This window comes from Rutilus rutilus, assembly GCF_951802725.1.
Source record: "Rutilus rutilus genome assembly, chromosome: 1".
Taxonomy (NCBI): Eukaryota; Metazoa; Chordata; class Actinopteri; order Cypriniformes; family Leuciscidae; genus Rutilus; species Rutilus rutilus.
The window spans coordinates 20159511-20184768 of NC_140209.1; the positions used below are offsets into that span (position 1 = coordinate 20159511).

General features: G+C 37.9%; 1 protein-coding gene across 3 annotated transcripts; it reads left to right on the plus strand.

The window, feature by feature from the left end:
* Positions 1-1460: 1460 nt before the first annotated feature.
* On the plus strand, positions 1461-24405 carry LOC311306707 (uncharacterized protein). 3 transcript variants are annotated; one of them, XM_084435249.1, is made up of 3 exons: positions 1461-1667; positions 16815-18132; positions 23347-24405. In XM_084435249.1, the coding sequence occupies exons 1-3, from the start codon at positions 1550-1552 to the stop codon at positions 23453-23455; spliced, it is 1545 nt and encodes a 514-aa protein (XP_084291375.1). In that variant the 5' UTR covers positions 1461-1549; the 3' UTR covers positions 23456-24405. The 3 variants fall into 3 exon arrangements, with proteins under 3 accessions (XP_084291375.1, XP_084291376.1, XP_084291377.1); XM_084435250.1 differs by lacking the exon at positions 23347-24405 and adding an exon at positions 22430-22549; XM_084435251.1 differs by lacking the exon at positions 1461-1667 and adding an exon at positions 15049-15166.
* The last annotated feature ends 853 nt before the right edge of the window (positions 24406-25258 follow it).

Genomic DNA, 25258 nt, shown 5'->3' on the forward strand with positions numbered 1-25258 from the left:
TCCAGAGAAAAATTGACGTGCGTAAAAAGCAAAAGTTTGAAGTGAAATTGACGCGCGTCTGAGGCAAAATCCGCTTGTCTGTTTGCACGATGCTGATGTTGATCGAGCATTTACTGCATCGGAGCGAGGATCACCCTTCAGATAGTGTGTGTGTAAGATGTTTACACTTGCACTTCAAGACGCAAGTATTTGACATTTTGGGAATGTAATAAATATTGACATGACAATCAATTTGAAACCCCAGTTGCATATTTGTTTTCAGAATGGGATTTTTCCTGTTAACAGGATTTCCTGTTTTTCTGACTTACTTTTCTGAGCTTATACTTACCTCAAGTTGCCTTTTGGGACATACATGCATGCATGCATACATACGTACATAACATATCATTCATACTTGCCTGTTGAGAGAAGTTTATTTCAGAATCATATAAAATAAACAATAATGATAATAATAATATTAAAGCAAACACAGCTCTGGTATCGGAATAGTATCGGTATCGGCGATATCCAAATTCAGGTATCGGGATCGGATCGGAAGTGAAAAAATGTGGATCGGTGCATCCCTAAAACAAAGGTATGAGCGCTGGCTGAATTAACTTCATTTTTATTAATATCTCTAACATCTACTGCAGTCAGATCCACCCGTGTTCACTCGGAAGGAATCACTCACATTTTCTGTGCACTTGTAATGACACTTAAAGGATGTTAAGAGGCTAAAAAGCAGGCTTACTACTTGCCCCATTGAAGTCAATAGGGTGCAAATTTTAAAAATATATTAACTCGGTGTAGGCAACACCGATTTTTGTCGTTGTTCTCTGTATTGACAGCACTCCAAATGTACAAAAAAATGAGCTCAATGTTAAAATTGACCGGAGTTCTCCTTTAAGTAATCTCTATTTGGTTATTTTCTTTTTTTCCTCTTTTTTTTGCTGACAAAAAGTATTCTCGTCGCTTGATGATTGCCAGTTTCTGCACATAAAAACTGTTACGTGTTAGAGATCTTTTCTTTGTGTTATTGGTTGTTTTATCCATGTCATATTGAGAGAAATAACAGTATAATCTTTTAATAGAGCAGTTTTATAGGCTTTTATCATGTATCCTGACTCAAATAATGTGTTTCTAACAGAAAACACTCAGAATAAAGTGAGATGATCTGCTGATGATCCTGAATGGCTTGTTGAATGAGTGTTGATAGTCTGATCATCAATATTAACAGATCTGCTGAAAACACTCTTTATTTCATGACAATAGTTCCTGTTTTCACCTCATTTATTATGCTGATGTCTTCAGATCTCCTGTACATTGACACTTAAAGCTCATTTCATTGGTGTCAATAGACTGAGAGTAATTGTTGGTTTCTATATAGAGATACAGACATAAATGCTTAAATGTCATTTAGCATTAAAACAAATAATATATTAAAACAAACTCAGTAACTGATATATTTTTTATTTTTGCAGATCTGTAATTCATCAGTGAAGCTCCTCCCACAGCAATTCTCCAATAAATGCTGTAATATTCCCATCAGCTACAAGTGAAGACGAGCACAATGCATCAGGAAGAGCTGAAATCTGTAAAGACTGAGTTTATTAAAGAGGACAGTGAGAACATGAGTGATCCAGAACCCTGCAGAATGAAACACACTGAAGATCCTGAAGAACAAAGAGGTTGGTGTTTATTCTTCATTCATTCATGATGCTGAAGAACATTCAAGCACTTCATCACATTTAGATGCAGTTACACTATGGGAAATGGTACAAAGTGTTCTTGTTTGTTTACAACAAATGGTCAGTAAAGGGAGGTTTGAGAAACTGTTAGGCCTATTGATTGTCAACATCAGGACAACTAAATATTTTAGCTGTTTTATTTTACAATTATAACTGGCTCACATTTTTTTGCAACCATGTTACCAAACATTTTGACAGTTCTCAATTTTCGATTAGATTTCTATTCACAAGCTGGCGATTCGATATCGATTGTTTTGGATACTGAGATAAAGTACATGGCAAATGTTCTCAGGGAAAGAAAATCTTTTAAATAATGCTGTAAACTACACATGGGAGTCAGTTGGTACTACAATTACTATAATATTGAAGGTTAACATTTACTGATTTGTATACTAGTTTTACGCTTAAATTACATTCAAGGATGTTTTTTTATAATAATAAAGTTATACTAACTTTAAACGGCACCTATTATGACCCTTTTCACAAGATGTAAAATACGTCTCTGATGTCCCCAGAGTATGTATGTGTAGTTTTAGCTCAAAATACCCAACAGATATTTTTTTACAGCATGTTTAAATTGTCATTTTTTGGAGCTCGGAAAAACGTGCTGTTTTAGTGTGTGCCCTTTAAATAATGCGCCAGAGAATATATACTTTATGGAGATTGAAAATGTATAGTTTAGTTTAATTATGGTTATAACTTATTTGTCATCTGCTTTTATCCACCATTACTGTAATACAAGCCTGCTGTAGCAGACCTCGTCCGAATGATGACCAAAATATACTGATGAGTTCAATAAAGTTTATTGTACATCACACAAAAGATGAAGCATTAGTTTTACTCCAGAAAATCACTGTAAGAGCTGCTAAATAAACACAGTATAAGATGTGAGCATTTAAGTCTTCTCCAAAACTCTCTCTCTCTCTCCCTTTCATTAGCATGGAACATACACAGCGAAGTACACAAAACACTCGTTACAACTAACAGTAAACATATACACACCTTTTCAGTCTGTGCTTAATAAACTGGTACACTGTATATCCGTATAGCTACACGATGAGCTGTCAAAAAGTGTGCGCTCTCACTCTCTCATTTCTGCCGTGATCAGCAACGTTAGGCCTGTCGCTCCAGAGACTGTAAGCTGGGAGTTGGTACAGATCCATCCTCGAGTAACATTGAGAGTAAATGAACACTGCTATGTTCATCCTTACATCCCACAACAGAACACCTACATTTCTTAGGAGACATTACCGGCTGTCGTTGAAACTGGCGGATGGTGTACAGATCACAGAGGGCGGGGTCTATTCAAAAACCACAGTGTCAATCAAACCACGTCGGTGGTGCTTGCGCAATTCTACGTCACATTGCACCGAATCTTAGAACAGCTCATTCTGAGACAGTGCTAATGATTTATTGAGATTGTAAAAAAAACACTTGGTGGATTTGTATCATTCTAGGGTGGTTGTGTACACATACTGACAACACACATTTATGTTCAAACACCATTTAAAAGTGAATTTTGCATAATAGGTGCCCTTTAAATATACACGTTTAAATGGTGGCTGTCATAAAAACTTTACTGATTTATTCAAACATGCATTAAATATCGAACATTAAAAACTATAATGCATGTAATGTGGTGCATATAATTATCAAAATGCTCCTCTCTAGAATTCATTTTTCTAACTGACTAACAAGTTATGGTCTCTGAATATGGTTTTATTTGTTGTATGATTTATAATTTTTATGATACATACAAGGTTTAAAGAAAATAAGTAAACAACCAAACAAATAAATAAATGGGTATAAATAAGTAATAATAAAAAAAAAGGTAAAGGCAAAAAAAAAAAAAAAAAGAGTTAGATTAGTATTAAAATAAATATAAATACATTCTCATCAGCAGATAACACTGGAAAATAGAAATACTGAGACAGACCAACAAAGTATTAAGTGCACTTAACACTTAATTCTAAACATCAATGTAAAATTACAAAGTAGCCTACTATCTGGAATGGAAAGGGTTAATCAGACATATATTAAAGATGGCAGAGTCTGTACGTATGCTAAAAAGGGCTTCCAGATTGTAGAGAATCATGCACTGGGCCGGTGAAGAGAAAGTCTATTTTTTTCAAGTTTGATGAAATACAAGGCGTCTTCAATCCACCTAGAGTGTGATGGGGGATGGAATATGGTTTTTCTGAGGTAAATGTGACGTTACATGACATTGTTTACAAGACGTCTTTCCGTGTTGAAACACTAATTAGGCCTAAGCGGTTCCATGAGACATGTTATGTGTTTAGATGAGTTTTACTGTATGTTTTAACACACCTTCAGATGTCCATTCATGTTTATTTTGAGCTTTAACTGAGATTAAAGAATATTATTAGGAGATGATCAGTTCATGTATGCTTCTGTCACGCCACATTAAACAGCGCCAAAACGGTTTATATTTTTTTGCATTTTGACGTAATTTCAAACCATAGACTTTGTTTCATACCAAAAGTAACAAAGCATAAAGATTATTGTGATTTATTAGATGGGATGTGCGCTACAATGTTCCGTTAATTCATCAACTGAAAACAAGATTCTTGGGATTCTTGCGAAAAGCAATATTTTTTACCCAGCCCTAATAAACAGTAAACTGTATTACGTAGTGGTGGGCATAGATACTTTTTTTAAATCTAGATTAATCTCACTGTAATCTTGGAATTAATCTAGATTAAAATGGCTCATTTGAATTCTGCCGAAGGCATTCAGAATATGTGTGCTACCCAAATAATGACTAAAGGGCACGTGTTTCTTAAATACAAATGATTTTATTTTTATTTTTTACTTTGAGCAATGATGGAGCTATAATAGACTCTTCTTATGAGCATATAAAACAAAACAGCTCCTTGGAAAAAATTAAATGTAGCCTAATATTGTAGTAGTTATAAACAAAGGTCTATTTTTAGTTCAGATTAACATTCGAGGGCAGCAATTTTATTCATAATGTCAAAATAAAACCAACGTAATGTTACTTGAAAGCATTATAGCCTACTATTCCCGCCAAACTTCCATGGTTGCAGTTAGTGTTACTACAGTAAATCCATGGTGAATGTTGCTGATCTGTGGACACCGGATGGCACAATATTTCTTCCTGGCTTCCACGCACTGTTTGATCCGTTGATAACGGAGAAATGTGAATGTTTCTCACTAGATCTCGCAGCGATGTTATTACTTCTGTGGCGAATTCAAATGCTTTCTTTACTGGATCTCTCTTAGCGCTGTGTAGTAACAGTGTCGCTTGATCAAGACCGGCTCGCGCTGCTTTGGTCCAAACTGATAAACGGTCCGTCAACCACACAATAACGAGCAGTTTCGTTCCGCTTACATTACGTTTGCCATTTGATGTCGGACAATGTTGTGGTCGCATCAGCGACCTTATTATGATCGCTCAGCTTACATTATGATCGCTCAGCTCCCAACCCAACTTTGAGAATAGATTAACGGCGATATTTTTTTTATCGCCCGATAAGAGTCTCACGTTAACGCCCCACCACTAGTATTAAGTAAATAAGCTTGAATCCCAGAATGGCTGACAGTGATGTAAACATAACCTATTTATCGGTTTTCCTGTCATTAAAGAACACAAACCAGAAGAGTCTCAGAGTCTCTCAGATTTCAAACACACTCCAGTGAGGAAGAGACATAGACTGTAAAAAAATATGGACGTAGTGTCCGTGACGTCACCCGTAGGTTTCTGAAGAGCATTTTTGAAGCCTAAAGTGGGCGGAGTCGGCCGTCGCCATCTTGGCCTCGCGTCACCTTGCGTCACCTTGCGTCACTCCCGGTTAACAGAAAATGGGCAAAGAGGCGGGGCGTGATGTCAGTCACTCTTTTTTTTACAGTCTATAGTCTGTCAGCGCGGCATCGCTCGTCAAGTTCGTAGAGAGCTTATTATTCAGTCCATTTTAAATTCTGATTTTGGCCGCCTCTCAATGGGTTAAACCATAGATATATTACCTATGAAGTTCATGTAAATGCGCTAGAAATCCGCGCTCATTCAAGGATGTGCATTTATTGCATGGACGGAGAAAGCGCCGACACCTGCAGGATTTCATCTGACGGAACATAAGCATATTATAATCTATCTGTTCCGTGAGAGCAGAACGAACGAGCCTTTATATCTATAGGCGTTTTTAAATCTGAAAACTCCAAAAACCAACGAAATTGTCAGACATCCATTAGTGCATGTTCACAGAGAGGAAAACAACGACGGAGCCGTGGGCGAATTAAGGGTGTATTAAATTGTATGAATTAATCCCGAAATAAGCACAAACACTGCAGAGATGGCAAGTTCAGCAGCTACAATTTGCTGAGGTGAAGTGACGCGGCTAACAGCAGAGAAACGGCTAGCATTGACATCAGTGGTAATCAACCTGTCACTCAAAAGTGGACACACCCTTAATTATGCAGAACTTTAAATATTAATCAACTAAACGGATGAGTTATAAAAAAATGCACCCCCCTCACAGTTGTTTTGAAGGGTAAAATTAGCTGTATAGACCAAAGCCACATAGAGATCCAGGCTGTAAACATGTTTTTTTTCTGCTGTAAAGTTGGTAATTTTAACATGGGGGAGATACAGATTTGACTCACTTGTGCAGCCAGTGCAAGCGGCCAGTCAATGAATTGCAGTTAACTCACTTCCGTGTTGGTTTCAAGAGACAAGAGAGAGACGGGGAGGTTGCCGCTTGGGAAGAGAGCGACTCCCCATCACTAGACACCAGACTTGTGTTCGATTTCTTTATATGTGGTCGAGCGGTTATTTTATTTTTACCTCTGGATTTCATAGCTTTGTAAGATAAAATCCTTCTTTACTAGACCTGATAATTATTTTAGTATATAATCATATAAATATTAAAAAGTAGAAAAAAAAGTAGCATTAAATAGGGCCCTATAAAATCCGTTTGATTTTTTTTCCCCAAATTCCATTTTTTCCGTTTTCATTTTTGGAAATTCTTTTACCCTTTACTGTTATTTTAGATGTAAAAAGAGTGTTTTTAATGTTAATGATTAAAATGTACACAAATAAAATAGGAATGACCTTACATTTATTGAGGTAACAAACTCAATTATAATTTTAAGAGGTGTTAAATGTGGTTTTGTTTACATTAGTGAATGTATTAGGCTAACTAACATGAACCACAAGCAATACATTTTGTTACTGTATTTATTAATCTTTGTTAATCTTAGTTGAACAAACAATGAACAGCTGTATTTTTATTATGTTACTTCACACAGTGCATTAGGCTAACAAATGTTAAGAAAGACAACTTTTTATTTAAATAATGTAGGCTACTAGTAAATGGTGAAATTAACATCAATAAAGATTATTAAATGCTGTAGAAGTGCAGTTTATAGTTAATGTTAGCTGATCTTTAAAGGGGTCATATAATGCCATTTTTGTACAAGCTAATATGATTCTTTAGGGTCTAAATTAAAAGTTTGTAATATACTTTAATTAAAAATTCTCATTAGTATTGTAAGAAAACACTAATTTCACCTGCTCAAAAACAGCTCTGTTTTCAGCACGCCGTTTCAGTGCATGTGTCTTTAAATGATAATGAGCTTTGCTCACCCCGCCCCTCTGTTCTGTGCCTACACCGTATCTAACACAATAACCACGCGTTGTTCATTATAAACGTGGGATTATGAATTATATTGAGAACGTCGTACATAGAAAACATGCCGTAATGTACCCGGAGTGTAAAGCTTAGATGCATTCATCATGAAGCGTGCAGCAAGGTTTGCAAATTTGCAAAGATTAATATAATTATTAATATAAAGGTTAATAAAACATCACACTCACTTCTGGAGGTTCAGCAGGAACACATTGGTACCGATCCGTTTTTTCTCGTTTGTAAAGCTGTCTGGTGTGAAATGATTAACGCAAACAGGAAAGCTCAGACGATCGTGGGGAATCCCTGTGAGGGAATCCCCGCTTCAATCGTTTGGGCATATCCCTTCAAAAACAAAACTCAGCCACTGCTTCTTCAACGGCTCGGATTTAGGAACATCCAAATGACTGCTGTGTTCCTTATTACACCGAAGAACAATCGCAGACGCCATTATGCTCATAGACAGCGCTCCAGTGAGGGTATCAACAATGGCGCGAACTATGATTGACAGCTCGCTCATGAGCGAGGGCGGGTCTGTGTTGAAACGCTGCAGCTGTCAATCACAATCGTGGGAGGGGCGTCCGACCGTGTGACGTCACACGGTCGAACGGCTTGATTTCAGAGAGAGTCAAACATATAAGGAGATTAAAAAAAAACCACTGGATGGATTTTTATCATTTTATGATGGTTGTGTACAGGCACTGCCAACACACATTTCAGTACAATCAACTTGTAAAAGTGCATGTACCATTATATGACCCCTTTAATAAATAGCCTAGAGTTTAATAAATGGAACCTTATTGTAAAGTGTTACCGATTTGTTTATAGGCTACACCAATTCAGTGTTGGACAGATCAGTTGTTTTAACCATTCATTAAAGTGAATCGGTTCAAAGGAGTCATTAGTTCGTGAATCGGACGTATCATTAGGAGACTTGTACGCGTTGTGTGATTATCCCAGCTGTTAGGACATCGCACAAGATTTGTCAACACAGAACACATTTCATCATTGGATAGATTTTGTTTAGTTTATTGAAAGTGTTTTTATGTCAGCTGAATGGGCGGAACGCTTTTCAGAGAAGAAGGCAATGTAACATTTTTTATTTTTTTTTTGCACAATTCACAGCCAGCGGTAATTCAGGAAAAAAATATCCGAATGCTCCACGTGTAACTTCGGTCTTCCGATCTTTTACCATTGTGTCAATTCTCAATTGATTTAGATTAATAAGCGCGAGGGAGTGAGAGAGAGCAAGACAGTTTGAAGATGCCGATCAAATAAGGCTTTGGCGAGACAAAAAGAGAGAGACGCGTGAGTGACAGAGAGACGAAGGGAGAGCAGGGAAAGGAAATGCAGCGGAATGAATAGGCTACGCTGCGTGTTTTATGAAGCGTAAACAAAAAATATATATATAACGAAACGCAATAGGCTATGTGTGGCCGGTGTTGATTCTGTGGCGCACTGACAAGAATTAGTCAATGTGTGGGAAACACTGTGCCCAGATTTGCTTCCCCCGGTCTACATTTTCCACAGACATGTGTTTTTCTCCCACACAAAAACTGAATTTTATTCCAAATATGTCAAATTCCGCGTTAATTTGCCAATTCCGTGATTCCGTCGGCGATTCCATGATCGCGGAAATTATAGGGCCCTAATTAAAAAGTATATTTTATCTCAGTCTCGAATAAAATTCAATTGTAAATACTGTAGTTTTTTAAGGCCAAATCTTGCTAACCATGTAGGCTTACTATTACTAAAAAAAGGGGGTAAGCACACTTACGTTCTTATTGGTGTTCTGAGTAAATTATTTGTTTGAACACTTTACAATATGGTTTGATTTGTTAACATTAATGCAGTGGTTCTCAACCTGTAGGGCCCGCGGTCACTCTCCCGGGGGGGGGGCACAAGTAGGCTACAGGATGAGAAAAAAAAAACACAGGAAATTCCCCCCATGTTGAAATGCAAGTGGTTGGACTATTATAACACACAAACAAATCATCCTCCTGGCGACTTTTTTTTGTCAAAAGCGACTAGCAACAAATCTAGCGACTTTTATTGGTGTTATTGGAGACTTTTGTGGTGTTTGGAGACTCAAAAGCACGTATCACTCTGCAGTTGCTATGCTCAACGAGCAGCGGGGGCTGCCGTGACACACACACACACACTCACCCACTCACTCACTGACAAAGGACTACAATCAAAGGACTACAATCAAAGGACTACAATCGTTAAGTCTTAAAATATAATCTGCATTGCCCACAAAATCGCTATTTTGTTCATTGTATTAAAGATCGTGCCTAAGCTCTGACTGATTAGCCCCCGATACTAGTCTCTCAACATAGCCACACACATCGTTGCATCATAGCCTAAACTTTATTGAAAACACAACTAATCCACATCCAACTTCTTTCAAAACCAAACAAAAATGGAGAGATTTCTAGTGAGGACCAACAAGGCAACCCTAGAGACCCTAACCCTAACGCACCACCAGCTGCAAAAAAGGTTCGAAGGTATGATGAAGCATACCTGCAGTTTGGGTTTACAGTCACAGCTGATCTGAGACCTCAGTGTGCCGAGGTGCTGGCAAACGACAGCATGAAGCCCTGCAAACTAAAAAGGCACCTCGAAACAAAGCATGCTGGCATTAAGTATAAACCGGCTGAGTATTTTAAAAGAAAGCTTGATGGCCTCCATCAGTAACAGGCAACCATTTCAGTGCACAGCACTGTGTCTAAAACAGTGTTTGGAGGCATCGCATAGTGGCCAAAAGAACAGGTAAACTGGGTAAACTGCATACAATTGCCGAGACTCTCATTTTGCCGGCTGCGCAAGACATGTGCAGAATAATGATAGGAGACCAGCCAAACTCGGTGCAGTACCACTGTCCAATGACACTAGGGGTGGGAATTGGCAAAAATGTGACGATTCGATAGTATTGCGATATTTTGGCCACGATTCAATATTATTGTGATTCTTAACATATTGTGATACAGCAAGTATTGTGACTCGATTCTGCGATATATTGTGATTCATGCCCTCATATTATTCAAAGGCATTACAAAAAATTAGGAAAATAAGACTGCTCAACTCACTTCAAATGTCACTTTTAATTCTGTGAACATTATCTTCTACACATTAACTGAAGTGCAAAAACTTTGTCCTTGAACTTTCAGGACACAGGACCTTATTACAGGACATAATTATTCTCTGAATAGGAGATATCTCACATGAATGGTGAGCTCCCAGCACATAACTTCAAATTATTTAAATACAATAGAGTAACATAAAGCAGACATAGAGCTGTCGTGTACAACCGGTTGTGATGGTGGTAAAGCCATTTCAACCCTCTACGCACACCTTGACAATAAAATCGCCATTGGCTAGTAAATTTTTTGGGTTACTCGCCAGACTGATAATTCCACCAAATCAGCTTATCATTGTAAAATGGCACAGCTTTTTTAAATATCTAAATGTACACTCTTACAGGGTTTTTCCTGTAAGGTAATTAAATTAATATTTTTTTCTTAGATCATCATATAGCCTAATGTGTTTCCCACATAATTTTTGTGGGTGGAGCTTGTTACCTCTAGGGGGGTCTGGGGGCATGCCCCCCCGGAAGAAAATTTTGTACATTTTAAAGATAAATTCATTAATCTGGTGCACTTTGAGTCACACAAATCCACTGTTAAAAATAAATAATCCACCCGCAAACCGCCCACATTCTCTGATTTAGATATCTGCATCTGATCATCACATTACAATTATTCAAATTCTCAGTGGTAAGCATGATGGTAACATATCACACTGAAGTAGGCTAATTTAAAAAATGAATATTTATTTAGAATAAAAGTTCTTCTTTTGGCAAAATTACGTTTCCTTTTTTTTTTTTTTTTGTACCTTGTATAAAGGGCATTTTCCCCCTAATTTTATTAAATGTATGCTCCATCTTTTATTTCATTTTATTAAATTTGATCAATTTTGTCAATTGCTGTTACCAATCAAAGCAGGTGAATCTGACTGCAGTAGATGTGAAAGAAATATATAAAAAATGATGTTTATTCAGCCAGCGCACATACCTGTATTTACATCCTGTTTTCGGTCGAAGTCCACAGTAATCGATTGTCGAGTTCACGCGCATAGGTTTAGTTACCTATGATCACGCGCGTGACCTCGACAATCGATTACTGTGGACTTCGACCGAAAACAGGATGTAAATACAGGTATGTGCGCTGGCTGAATAAACATCATTTTTTATATATTTCTTTCACATCTACTGCAGTCAGATTCACCCGCATTCACTCCGAAGGAATCACTCACATGACCTGTGCACTTGTAATGACACATCAAGGATGTTAAGAGGCTAAAAGCAGGTTTAAAACTTGCCCCATTGAAGTCAACAGGGTGCAAATTTTAAAACGAGGATAACACGGTGTAGGCAACACCGATTTTTGTCGTTGTTCTCTGTACTGACAGCACTCCAAATGTAAAAAAAAAAGAGGTCAATGTTAAAATTGACCGGACTTCTCCTTTAATAACGGATGCAATGTTATTACTTCTGTGGAGAATTCAAATGCTTTCTTTACCGGATCTCTTATTAGAGCTGTGTAGTAAGTAACAATGTCGCTTGATCACGATCGGCTCGCGCTCATAGACAGTATGCTTGTGCTGCACTGGTCCAAACTGATAAACGGTCCTTCAACCATGCAATAATGAGCAGTTTCGTTCCGTTTGCATTACGTTTGCCATTTGATGTTGGACAATGTTGTGGTCGCGCTGGCGTCTCTTACATTATGAGCGCACTTGCCACGCGCAACGCGCCTACATTTGAAATAAGCAAATTTTGGTAGGCAGGAAAAATGGTCCAACAAACCGTTCGGTTTGAAAATGCGTACCGAAAACCGAACCGAAAGCCTCGTACCAAACGGTTCGATACGAATACGCGTATCGTTACACCCCAACGGAGACTTATGTGAATGTTGAAGTCAGCAGGACTCATCAGTGACTTCTGGTTCCTCTAAAAACAACAACAACAACAACAAAATAAATGTGAACATGCTGATATCAAGAGAAACTATAGGGCTGCACAATTTGGGGAATACATTTTAGATTTTTCAGGTTAAAATTGCTTTTTAAAATGTACAGAATACACACACACACACACACACACACACACACACACACATACATACATACATACATACATATATACTAGACTACTTTTACTATGCTGTGTTTTATTATAGAATATAAAAACATAAAAACATCTTCGTGTCGAACATGTATACAAGCACTGAAAGGTTGCCTACCATTCTAGTTCACATTTCAAAATGTTTCTGTCTATATATACGTGTACATATATGACATTAGGCTTAGTTCATGTTTTTACTCCAAACTCATTTCATAACATACATTTTAATCTGGCACCACCAGTTTTTATCTTACCTTAAAAATAGTCTCATCTTCAAATCACGTTCTTCTAATTCTTCTGAGGTAAATCCAAGGTAAACAGCACAGCACAAACAGTCTTCCAAACTCGATGAAAAGCAGAGGAGTAAGTTACCGAAGTCTCTGATTCTTTGTTTTGAGGTAATGAGGGCGTTTACAGGTCTGCGTTTCTCCGCATGGATCATTTGCATGTCAATCGCTCATGCGCGCGTGGGCGTGGTCAAATTAAAGTTAATGAGGACGCGTTTGAGAAACTGTACATGCCGCTGCTTTCGTATGGATTACTTAAAAATAGAATATTTTTAAAAAAATATATAATTTACATACTTTAAAAATAGAGATTCCAAGCGTTTTATAGACATGCGTTTCAAGTCTGTGAAAAACATTCGCTGAGTTACAGGTCATTTTCTGTCGCGTTTCAGAATGAGTTTCACATTGAGACTGACGGCAGAACGCGCATCATGTTTATTTTCTTTGTTTTACGAAAAACACAACATTTTGTTTTTATTATGTGTACACAAATAAAAGACATTTAACAGTTTTGAATGATGTACAACACAAGTATGTAAAATCAAAATCAACAGAGTATTTTGCACTGATATGAAAAAAAACGAGCAGATCACGCCGGCGTGATTGCCAACCCCAGGGGGTTAAGGCCTCTCTGTGTGCAATCAAGCTCTCTTTCCATGAAATGCGAAATACCTCTAGTTTTGTTTTCTTCCAGTTGCGCTCCATTTTTCTGGCTGCTCTGTTAAGGGCTTGAGTGTGCTCGTTGTACCACGGCGTTGGATTATTTTCTTTAATCTTCTTTAAGCGCAAAGGAGCAACTGTGTCTAAAGTGCTGGAAAAGAGAGAGTTAAAAGTTTCTGTCGCAATATCTAGTTCTTCTAAGCTATTCGGGATGCTGAGATGATGAAACTGATCAGGAAGATCATTAATAAAGCAATCTTTAGTGGCAGAAGTAATAGTTCTTCTAACATATTTGTAACACAGAGTCAACTTTGCAGCCTTGGCTAAATTAAGTTTACTTGGCTAAATAATGATCTGAGATGTCATCGCTCTGCTGCTGAATTTCAACGGCATCAACATGGATTTCTTGTGATAATATTAGATCTAGAGTATGATTACGAGAATGAGTAGGTCCTGACATGTTGTCTAACTCCAGTAGAGTTCAGAATGTCTTTAAATGCCAATCCGAATGCTTCTTTTTCGTTATCTACATGTAAATTAAAATCACCAACAATTAATTCATTAAATAAATTAAATACATTTATTTGTATAAATGAAAAAAAATAGGCTACAGTTAGTTAATCATATATTAATTTAGTGCATAACATTTCGCCAGCGTTGAGTCGTCTCTTCGCAGGCGTCGAGTCATCTCTTCACGGGTGTTGGGGCATCTGAAGTTTCCATGAGAGGCTGGATACAAACTGGAGCTGACGAACTCTATTTACTAGCGTCCCGAGATAACAACAGAAAAGCAGATGGGAAATAATTAGCATAGCTGCTGTTCATAATATTAATGCATTCGATCCGATTCAACTGTAACCTAAAAGGTAATTATTATGTGAATGCTTGGCTTTTTTTTTTTAAATTAGTACTTTATCTGCAACCAATACTAACTCTGATAGAAAATCAGCAAATTCTTTGATAAAGTCTATATGGTGCCCTGGTGGCCTGTATACAGTAGCCAGCACAAATGTTAAACGTGATTTATCATTTACACTGTTAAATTTAGCAACAACACTTCAAACTAATTATATTTAAATCAAGACTTCTCAGTAATTCTGAGGATATTACTATAAATCATAGCAACTCCTCCCCCTTTGCCTTTCAGACGAGGTTCATGTTTATAACAATAATCTTGCGGGGTGGACTCATTTAAAGTAATATAATTATCTGGTTTTAGCCAGGTTTCTGTCAACACAGCACATCTAGATTATTATCTGTAATCATATCATTAACAATAGCTTTTGAAGTAAGGGGTTGAATATTCAGCAACCCGAGCTTTATCATTTGTTCATCCGTATTATATCTGTTTTTTATTTGTTGAACATCAATTACATTTTTACCCTTGAATGTGTTTAGGTTGCTAATTCGGGGAACAGACACAGTCTCTATATGATGATATCTAGGTGAAAGAGGCTCTATGTGATGGGATTTATCTGACCTTGGTGACGTGAGACAGCTAGCAGACAGTCGGTTTAGCCAGTCTGTCTGCTTCCTGACCTGAGCCCCAGATTGTCATGTTTGAGCTCTAAGACTATGAGCCATATTACTAGAGAGAAGAGCAGCACCATCCCAGGAGGGATGAATACCATCTCTTTTCAACAGGTCAGGTTTGCCCCAAAAACTTTTCCAATTGTCTATGAATTCGATAATATTTTGCGTACACAACCTCGACAGCCAGCCATTGAGTGAGGACAATATACTAACTATCTCATCACTCCTGCAAACAGGACGGGGGCCAGAGCAAATTACAGTGCCTGACATCGTACTTGCAAGTTCACACACCCTCTTTAATGTTCATTTTTGTAATCTCCGACTGGCGGAGTTTAACATCATTAGTGACGACGTGAATAATAATCTTAGAGAATTTATGATTAGCATTAGCCAGCACTTTTAAATTTGCTTTGATGTCAGGCGCTCTGGCTCCCGGGCAAACATGTGACTGTGACACGTTCCGTGTAATAGAATCGCCAATAACTAGGGCACAATCAACAGGATTCTCAGTGGGTGTTTCACTGAGTGGGGAGAATCTGTTTGATGAGGTAATCGGAACGGAAGAGCGGTGTTTTGTCCCGCGACTACAGCGTCTTACCGTCACCCAATTGCCCTGCTGCACGGGCTCTGCAGCCGGAACCGAACAATGTACAGAGTTCATTAAGCTAGTCGCATCCAATACATTGTCTAAAGCCCTTGCACTCTTACAATTAACCTTGATTAAAGTTGGGATGTGTGTCTCTAGTTCTGAAATCTTCTCCGCCAGTCTGACTATCTCCCTGCATTTATCACATGTAAAACCTGTGCTGGCAGAGAAGGATATGCTATACATGTTACATGAGGTGCAGGTGACAATAAGAGGAGATGATGACATGACTCACCGTGTTTGTTGATTGATACTTACCACAGTTTTTTGATGAACTCGTAAAAGGCGCAAGAGAAAAAGATACAATTAAAAATAAATAAAGAGTGCATGGAAGGTGCGAGCGCGCTAGAGAATAAAAAAATAAAATAAAATAAAGAGTGCACGGACGGCACGCTAACAGGCTAGCAAATTACTAGCGTGTTGTGCTAGCAATAATGATTTAGATTGAAGCTAGCGATGTCAGGTTAATGTGTGATGTTGATTAAGTTATATTTAGTATTTAACAAGGAATGATAGTAAATAATGATTAAAAACAGAAAGATACGAAGCTTACAGACACAAACCAATACAACGCAGCAGCTGCAGCACAAGGTTACAAATACATCTGACTAAAGTAAATTAGAAACAAACAATCATTCAATTGGTAAAGGTTTGGCCATTTTTTTGTACATAAAGTACAAAACATTGTTCATTTCAAAATAGATTATTTTGTATGTAGCCTATTAAATCTCCTGCTGTTTATAATGTCATCTGTTATAATAAACAACAGTCAAGATGAACAGAAAAACAGTTCTTGAATTGAAAACTTTATGGCACAGTTGTATGTTTAATGTGTTTATTACATTAGATAAGTGTGTCATTGATCAAATATTTTAATAGTTCTTTTGACAGAAACATGGGATTTGTGCCTATAATGTTTTAAAAGTAATAATTGGAAGATCTATGTTCCTCATTCATGGAGATTTTCAGGGACATGCATAATTTATAAAAACTCATCAAAATGATGGGAATATTTTAGGTCTCAGTTTATGCCCTTTCATTTTATAATCCTATTTCTCTCTTTGAATTTTATGTACTGAAAATTCAATTAAACTTTTTTTTCTTTCATTTCAGACCTGATGAAAGTGAAGGAGGAGAGTGAAGAACTGAGTGAAGTGAAGGAGGAGAGTGAAGAACTGAGTGAAGTGAAGGAAGAGAGTGAAGAACTGAGTGAAGTGAAGGAGGAGAGTGAAGAACTGAGTGAAGTGAAGGAGAGTGAAGAACTGAGTGAAGTGAAGGAGGAACATCATGTCAAACCTGGAGAAAAACCTTTGAGTTGCTCAAAGACTAAAAATAAATTAAGTTTCACAGCCAAACATAGTCTTGAGATTCACATGAAGATCCACACCGGAGAGAAGCCATTCTCATGTGATCAGTGTGGAAAGAGTTTCTCAAAAAAACATAATCTTGAGCGTCACATGAGAGTTCACACCGGAGAGAAGCCGTTCACATGTGATCAGTGTGGAAAGAGTTTCACAACCAAACAAAATCGGGAGATTCACATGAGAGTTCACACTGGAGAGAAGTCGTTTTCATGTAATCAATGTGGAAAGAGTTTCACATGCAAACAAAATTGGGAGATTCACATGAGAATTCACACTGGAGAGAAGCCGTTCACATGTGATCAGTGTGGAAAGAGTTTCACAGCCAAACATAAGCTTGAGATTCACATGAGTGTTCACACTGGAGAGAACCCATTCACATGTGATCAATGTGGAAAAACTTTAGCAAACAAACATAATCTTGAGCGTCACATGACAGTTCACACCGGAGAGAAGCCGTTCTCATGTGATCAGTGTGAGAAGAGTTTCACAAGCAAACAAAATTGGGAGATTCACATGAGAGTTCACACTGGAGAGAAGTCGTTCTCATGTGATCAGTGTGGAAAGAGTTTATCAAACAAAAAAAATCATGAGCATCACATGAAGATCCACACCGGAAAGAAGCTGTTCATATGTGATCAATGTGGCAAGACGTTTCTTTTGGCATCAAACCTGAAGACACGCCTGACAGTTCATACAAAGGAGAAGCCACATTCATGTTCTGTATGTGGAAAGAGTTTTTCAGTGCTGAAATATTTACAAACACATCAGAAAATGCACACTGGTGTGAGAGAGTACATGTGCTTTGAGTGTGGGAAGACTTTTACTACAGCGATATATTTAAAACGACACCAGAGAATTCACACTGGAGAAAAACCTTACAAGTGTTCACACTGTGACAAGAGATTCATTCGGTCACAACATCTGAAAACACATGAGAGGATCCACACTGGAGAGAAGCCGCACACGTGTGATCAGTGTGGAAGGTGTTTCACTACTAAAAGTCACCTGAAGAGACACATGAAGATCCATGCAGTGGAGAAACCACATCACCACAGTCTGAGATCACGGTGAGTAGTTCATCTTTATGTGCTGAGCAACAAAATCTCTTCTGTGTAAGTTAGTCACAGTCAAATATCTTGTTTGGCGCTGTTTCACTGTGGCTGCTGTTGAATCATCCAGGTCGTGAATGAGGCCGACACCTGATGTGATTGTAAAGCGCTTGGTGTGTACTAGGGATGTTAACCGACGACCGCTTGACCGATGGTTGACCATATCAACGCTAGCCGATCAAAGTTGTCGGTAGTCGGTTAAAAAAATAAATAAAAACATTCAAAAATCTCTAAATTAGGCTATTATAGACAGTGGACTAAACGCTATAGCCTACAGTTAGCCATCTCTTTCCAAGATCTTTTTGTGTTAAGTGAACAAATCCCTCACTCAATTTTTCATAACTTGCCTGTTTGTAGGCTACTTAATAAAACAATAAAAACATTTGGCGCGAGCGTCACAGCGTTTGGGTTCGCGGCTCACGCGCTCACAAGGTTTGCGAAAAGTAAAGGCTACAGGCTAAAACACTTGAGGTTAAAGCCAGGGCAGATGACAGGATGAAGCCTGCAAAGAAAAGTAGTGTGTGAGAGCATTTCACCAAAAAGAATGACACAGATGTAAGTTGCAACTTGTGTGATACAGTGCTTAAATACAGTAGTAGCACATCATCTATGATGTATCACCTGAAAACGCGACACCCGTTACCTCAAACTAAAGCGGCGTCTCTTCGGAGCTGTCATTTTCTTAAATGAGCCGCGGCAATGTTTCAAATGAGCTTCTAACGCTAGACAAACGGCTTTATTTTCAACGCGATCACCTTGAACCCAAACAATTTCGAAACTAAGGAGCCATTTGTCCTCCGATTACATACAGTACAAGCTCCTCGGCGCCGCGTTTGCGGGACTTTAGGGGATTTTAAAAAAGTGACGTGAGTGGAAGGGCGGCGCGGAGGCTGTGTGTGTGTGTGTGTGTGTGTGTGTGTGTGTGTGTGTGTGTGTGTGTGTGTGTGTGTGTGTGTGTGTGTGTGTGTGTGTGTGTGTGTGTGAGCGGGAGGCAGAGCGGCAGAGAGATGCGACAGAGTTGTGAAATTGCAGGCGCGGCTCGAAATGGCTGTTATTTCAAATAGCGTAGCATAATTTAAACTAATCGTTTAACCGGTTTCAACCGGCTAATGAGGCTCGGTGGTCGGTCAAGAACATTTTTTGTTTTCGCCTTCCCTAGTGTGTACAGTAATAAATAGTAGCGCTATATAAATGCCTCATTCATTAGTTTCTAAACAGCCATGATGAGAAATGGACATTTTGTTATTTGATTGGTTTCTATTTACTCGTGTTCAACCCAACATAAATGTGTGATATAAAAAAAGCAGTCAGTTTTTGACATGTGATTTTCAAAAGCTACAATCGATGTTGCGCTGCTTAGCGCATTGGAAACGTCTTTAATCGTGACCGGCTGTGAATATTGTGTGCAACACGTCAATAGAATTGACCCGGAGTTCCAGTGTTGAGAGGAATTAGACAAGGATGTCTGTTATTAGGGATGTTGTATTCGTTGGCCATTGAACCCCTACTTTGCAAGTTAAGGTAAACATTACAAGGGATTTCAGTTGAAAGGCCTATTAAGTTTTTTGCATATGCTGATGATGTTACAATTTTGTATTAAGAATGAGAGAGATGTGTCTGGGTTAATAGAAACACTGAAAATTTATGAAAAGGCATCAACAGCTAGAGTGAACTGGGAAAAGTGTGAAGGGTTTTATTGTGGACAAAATAAAAATCCACCAGTGCTCCCAGGTGGTGTGAAGTGGAGTGAAGACGGGTTTAAAAGTTTAGGGGTTTATTTTGGGACTGAAACATTTAAGATGAAGAATTGGGAAGGAATGAGGAGAAGATGTGTAGCCGGTTGTCTAAGTGGTCATGGGTGCTACCACAGCTATCCTATAGGGGAAGAGTTTTGGTGACAAACAATCAAGCAGCTTTGGCAAATCATATTTTTATATATGATTTACATTTGTTTTTAATTAATCTGACAGCAATGGACTTTAAAGACACTTCTGCTTTTTATAAAACAATAGGCCTACTGAAAACATGGACATCAAATTTTCAAGAAAAAAGGAAATGGTCTGATTCTGAATTCTGGATAAACCTGGAACCTCTTTTTAATAATCCATTACTTCAAGCAAAAGTGCTTAATTCAAAAAGCCTTCAGAAAACAATGACAAGAGCTGGATGCACAAGGCAAAAGGACTTAAAACATCACGATGAGTGGGAAAGTCCAGCGGAAATGAGTAATCTTACAGGAATTAAGTCCGTCAGATTCATGAAACATGTAATGGATGAGATTGTATCATCTTTTCCTTTTGCTTATGAGAAGACAAGAGAAGAGAATTTGAACAAAGAGGAGGAAGAGGAGAATTTTCCTGATCTTATTGTTTTAGCTTTTGTAGAAGAAGAACCATGAGAAGAATCAATCCTCACTTTTAAGACTCCAGAGATACATGGTTTTAAAGAGGCTTCAAAGAAAAGTTTGTATTTGACTTGGGTAAAAGTCGCTCATCAATCAGTTCTGAAGGACAGCAGTGAAACAAAGTGGACAGATGTGCTAGGGCCAAACTCTTCTCCTAGAAGATGCTGGAGGTCATTGTATAAATCTCCCATTGAAAAACGAACTGCAGATCTATAATGGAGAATTATACGTTAGGCAGTAGCTACGTGGCACATATTGATCCCACTGTAGAAAACAAATGTCCCTTTTGTTATTTACATAACATAAGCGCAATGTCCCCTCTACTTCTCTCTGAGTCGTCCAGACCCAGGGGGGCGCTGTCTGATGGAGGGCAAAGAGGTCCACCTCTGCTTCATAAAATCTGGTCAAGATCTGTTTCACTACTTCTAGGTGGAATTTCCATTCCCCCATTACTAATTTCTGTCTGGACAGTAAATCCGCTCCCACATTCAGATGCCCTGGAATGTACACTGCCCTGAGTGACAGGAACTTCTCCTGGGCCCAGAGAAAAATTTGCCTCGCTATTCTGTTCAGATTACAAAAGCAATCGCATTAATTATTATTTTTTTTTTTTTTGATGGCGCACACATGGTCCAAAATGCACCTGTATGCATTTCCTCTAGTTTCTATGCTCCCAGGAGTTCTAGCCAGAGTTTGCCATCAAGGGTCTTGCCTCTTACTGATAGCGCTGCGTTGGCCGAACAGAGGACAATTTATGGGGCACTTATGTCAGTGTGCGGAGACACTCTAGCTCAGCATGAAGTGGCTGGATTTAAGATAGGAGTGGGATTTGCCTACAGTAAATGCAGGCACTGCGAATGCAACTTTGAAGACATGCAGGAGCAATTTAATGAAGATTTGTTTGTTAAAAGGACAATGGCAAGTCATAACAGGCAATGTAATGACATTGAAAAGGCAAATACTGACTTTCTGAAAGACAATCTAAAAATGACATATGGCATAAACAGGAGAAGCAAATTAACAGAATTTCCTCACTTTGATATAATCAATCAAACCCCACAGGACATCATGCATGTCATTCTTGAAGGTGTTGCCCCATATGAAATCATTTTATCTTTTATTTAAAGCATCTTGTGCTTTCAGGGCATATGGACTTAGACTCATTCAACAGTGCAATTATTTGCTTCCCTTATTCTCCTGTGGATGCAAGGGATAAGCCTCGCCCCATATCTGTCAATACACTGTCATCAAATGACAATAAATTGAAACAGTCAGCTGGGCAGATGCTGGTTTTGTTAAAGATCCTGCCATTTCTCATTGACAAACTTGGAGAAAATGATTACACACAAATGCTACTTAAGTTGTTAGAGATAGTCAAAATTCTTTTTTCACCTATTATTGCTCTCTCAACTCTTCCAAGGCTTAAGCTTTTAATAGAGCACCATTTAAAACATTTCAAACAACTGTTTCCAGATGCAAATTTTATACTAGGGCCCTATGATTTCCGTGATGCGGAAAACGCGGACGGAATCACGGAATTTACACATGAAAACGGAATTCTCTTATACGCACGGAATTTGCATATGTTTTGTAGACATATTAAATAAACGATTTTTTTTTTCCTTCTTATTTTTTCAGTTTAAAACAACAAACGTACAAAGGTCTCTACATAAACCCAGAGCCATATAGAGAGACATCTGTCAATACAGTTAATATACAGGGATGCAAACAGCGCGCTTTTCAGTTTGAGTGCAAGTGTGAACCTTTTGCGCGCTCAAGTTCGTTATTTCAAATGTAGGCGCGCGGCAAGCGTGCTCATAATTGAAGCGCCAATGTGCTTATTTTTTCCAGGCGCAGCGAGATGAAAACACCTCAACTTTTCAGAATGCCGCAAGCGCACCGCAGTTCATGAGACAAGAACCAACATATCAACTTCACCCTTTCCGTAACAACATTGAAAGCTCAGTCAACATAAAGGATGGGGGTACACCACAAACACTACTGGTGTTTTTCTCTTCTCCGTAAATAAATCTTGTAGCAGAGCTACAACAAGCGTTTTTCGGTGGTGGAAATCTAACGTTATTAGCTACTAAAACTTCTTTGTCGTTGTGGAGAGCGCAGTGCATGGTTGCATAGCAACGTCAGACGCCACGGGAAAAATCGGACCGAATTTTACTATTAATAATAAAAGATAAGCTAATATGCATTTGTATTTGTAAATGTCAGTATCATTGTAAATGTTTATCTTTTTTGACACATTCTTTTTATAAAAGTGATTTAAGTGTGATGAGATATTTTAAATTAGAAAAATATACTTGGCAAGATTTTGAGTTTTTGCAGTGTGCAACTTTCTCTTTCTGACATTACTTATTATGGTGAAGATAAAACGTCAAACAGTATTTTCATGTTTTCTAACAGCAGTTCATGTTTTTGTATTTGCTCTGGTGCTTATCAAGAATACAGAGACGAGAGACACTTCCAGATTCTTCCTCTGTTAATGTTAGAAAGGTGCTGGAAATGATGTGATTGCTTAAAGATTACATGTCAAGTATGTGCCATTTAGAGTTTCATGACCAAAGTAGTGATTTATAACACAAATCATCTTCATAATATTATAATAGTACATAATTGTGCACAGCAGTTGTTGACCAGATATGATGGGGTTGAAATGACTATTGAACTCATCAGTGATCTTGACTTTGAGCTTCACTTTTCATTTCAAGTTTGTCTCTCATTTGAAATCTCACTTGATTTATTGTTTCTTTTAGACCTGATGGACGTGAACACGAAAGGAAAAACAGAAGCCAAAAGTCTCCTGCCCTCAGTGTTAAAGGCATCAGTGGAAACAACATAAACCTTCTGTGTGGAAGGAGATAACCGTGAAGCAAAACGATCTTGCAGGAACTCAAGTATTGAACTAACAGTGCAATTAACTGGATCCCATTGTCTTAGATTACACCAAGCATTGAATTCAAACAAGCACTATGTACGGCTGTAGAGTGTGAATGTGTAAATGGTGTTTAATGTTTAAGGAAAATTTATATAGTTGTGTGAAGTAAGTAAGTTCTTTTTTTTTTTCTCATTACCAAGTTCATTACCACGAGTTTTTAATTTAAATAGTTAATAGGAATTGAAATGAGATATGATGACTGTGAATATTTGGAAAATGTGATTTAATGATTGTTGTTTTCTTGGCTTTGTGTTTTCAAGGCTGTTTTTTATTTATTTATTTTTTTTTCTCTTCCTTCTTTCTCTTTTTATTTTTTGGGCATATGTGAGTAAATGTTTCATCTGCTGCCGATCCTGAGTTTCAGCAGTTGAGATTGACATAGAGGAATTGTCCTTGCCTTTTGCTGTATGCGCATTGCGAGGACAGGCGAGCCATTCCCATCTGAATCGTACCTGGTGACAGTTTCAAGAGTGAGGAATACATATTGGTTGGACGAACCATTCTTCTTTAATCACCTTTATTTTTACTTATTTTTTACCCTCTTCTTTTGGACTCGCTGGATTGAGAAACTGATTTTTCATGGACTAAGGCCACTGTTCAATTTTTTTTTCTCTTCCCTGAATCTGAACTGAGACACTGACTACGTTTACATGCAGCCAATATCCGGGTTATGGTCGGGTTAGGGTCACTATTTGGGTTTCTGAAACATTCGGAATAACCCGTTTACATGCGTGAGCAGAGAGAGTTACTCCTGTATACATGGAATTTGTAATCAGTTGGGAATATCCCGATGTAAACGGCGACGCACGGTTAGCGTCAGGACGTACGGACAACCTTAAGACGCAATATGCGTCATTTCCAATTCTTCTTCCTGTATCCAAAGCAGGGCTTAAAAACGGAAAAAAATATCAATCGGTTCACTCCGAGCAGAATCGGTATTTTAACGTTCCGTTTTTGCGTTCCTCCTTAAATATCACCGTTCCGAAAACGTTTCGATTCGAAAAATTACCGGTTAATAACGTTATTTTAATTTAGCCTATACTTTAAACAAATATTTATAAATAAAGACAAATTTTCACTCAAAAATAACACATGATAATTAAATTTGAAAATGTATTTCATAACATTTTAATTCATAGGTAATTCTGTTGTGTTTTTTACAAAGCATAAACAGCTGGATTACATTACTAAAAAAATAATTCAAGTAAACAGGATAATTGCTCTTTTAATACACCGTCAACTGCTTTCAAAGCAAACACTGCGCAACCTGAAAGACTATAATAAAATGTGTGACAGTTAGTAGTAGGCCTACTTGGATAGGCTTAAACAAAATGGACAAACTAGACGTCTATGAGCTTTAAGTCCGTAGGCCTACTGCTTTGTACGAAAAGACTGCGCAACACGTCTTTGCATCACATAGGCTAATCAAATTCAGTCTGCTAATAAATCTCAATTATTATATAACAATATAACATTGTAAAACAAAACAAAACAAACAAACAAACAAACAAACAAAAAAATACAAACTAAGCATTAGCTTAACGTAGGCTACTGCTTGTGTGAACGAAAACACTGCGCAACACAACCTTGCATCACATAGGCTAATCAAATTCAGTCTGCTAATAAATCTCAAATATTATATAACAATATTACATTGTAAAACTTCAAAAAAAAAAAATTATACAAACTAAGCATTAACAGTTAGCTTAACGTCCATACTGCTTGTTTGT

Coding starts and splice junctions, on each gene's coding strand:
- LOC311306707 (XM_084435249.1), top strand. CDS start 1,550: ATGCATCAGGAAGAGCTGAAATCTGTAAAGACTGAGTTTATTAAAGAG. Junction 1,668..16,814: donor AGATCCTGAAGAACAAAGAG/GTTGGTGTTTAT, acceptor CTTTCATTTCAG/ACCTGATGAAAGTGAAGGAG. Junction 18,133..23,346: donor CACCACAGTCTGAGATCACG/GTGAGTAGTTCA, acceptor TGTTTCTTTTAG/ACCTGATGGACGTGAACACG.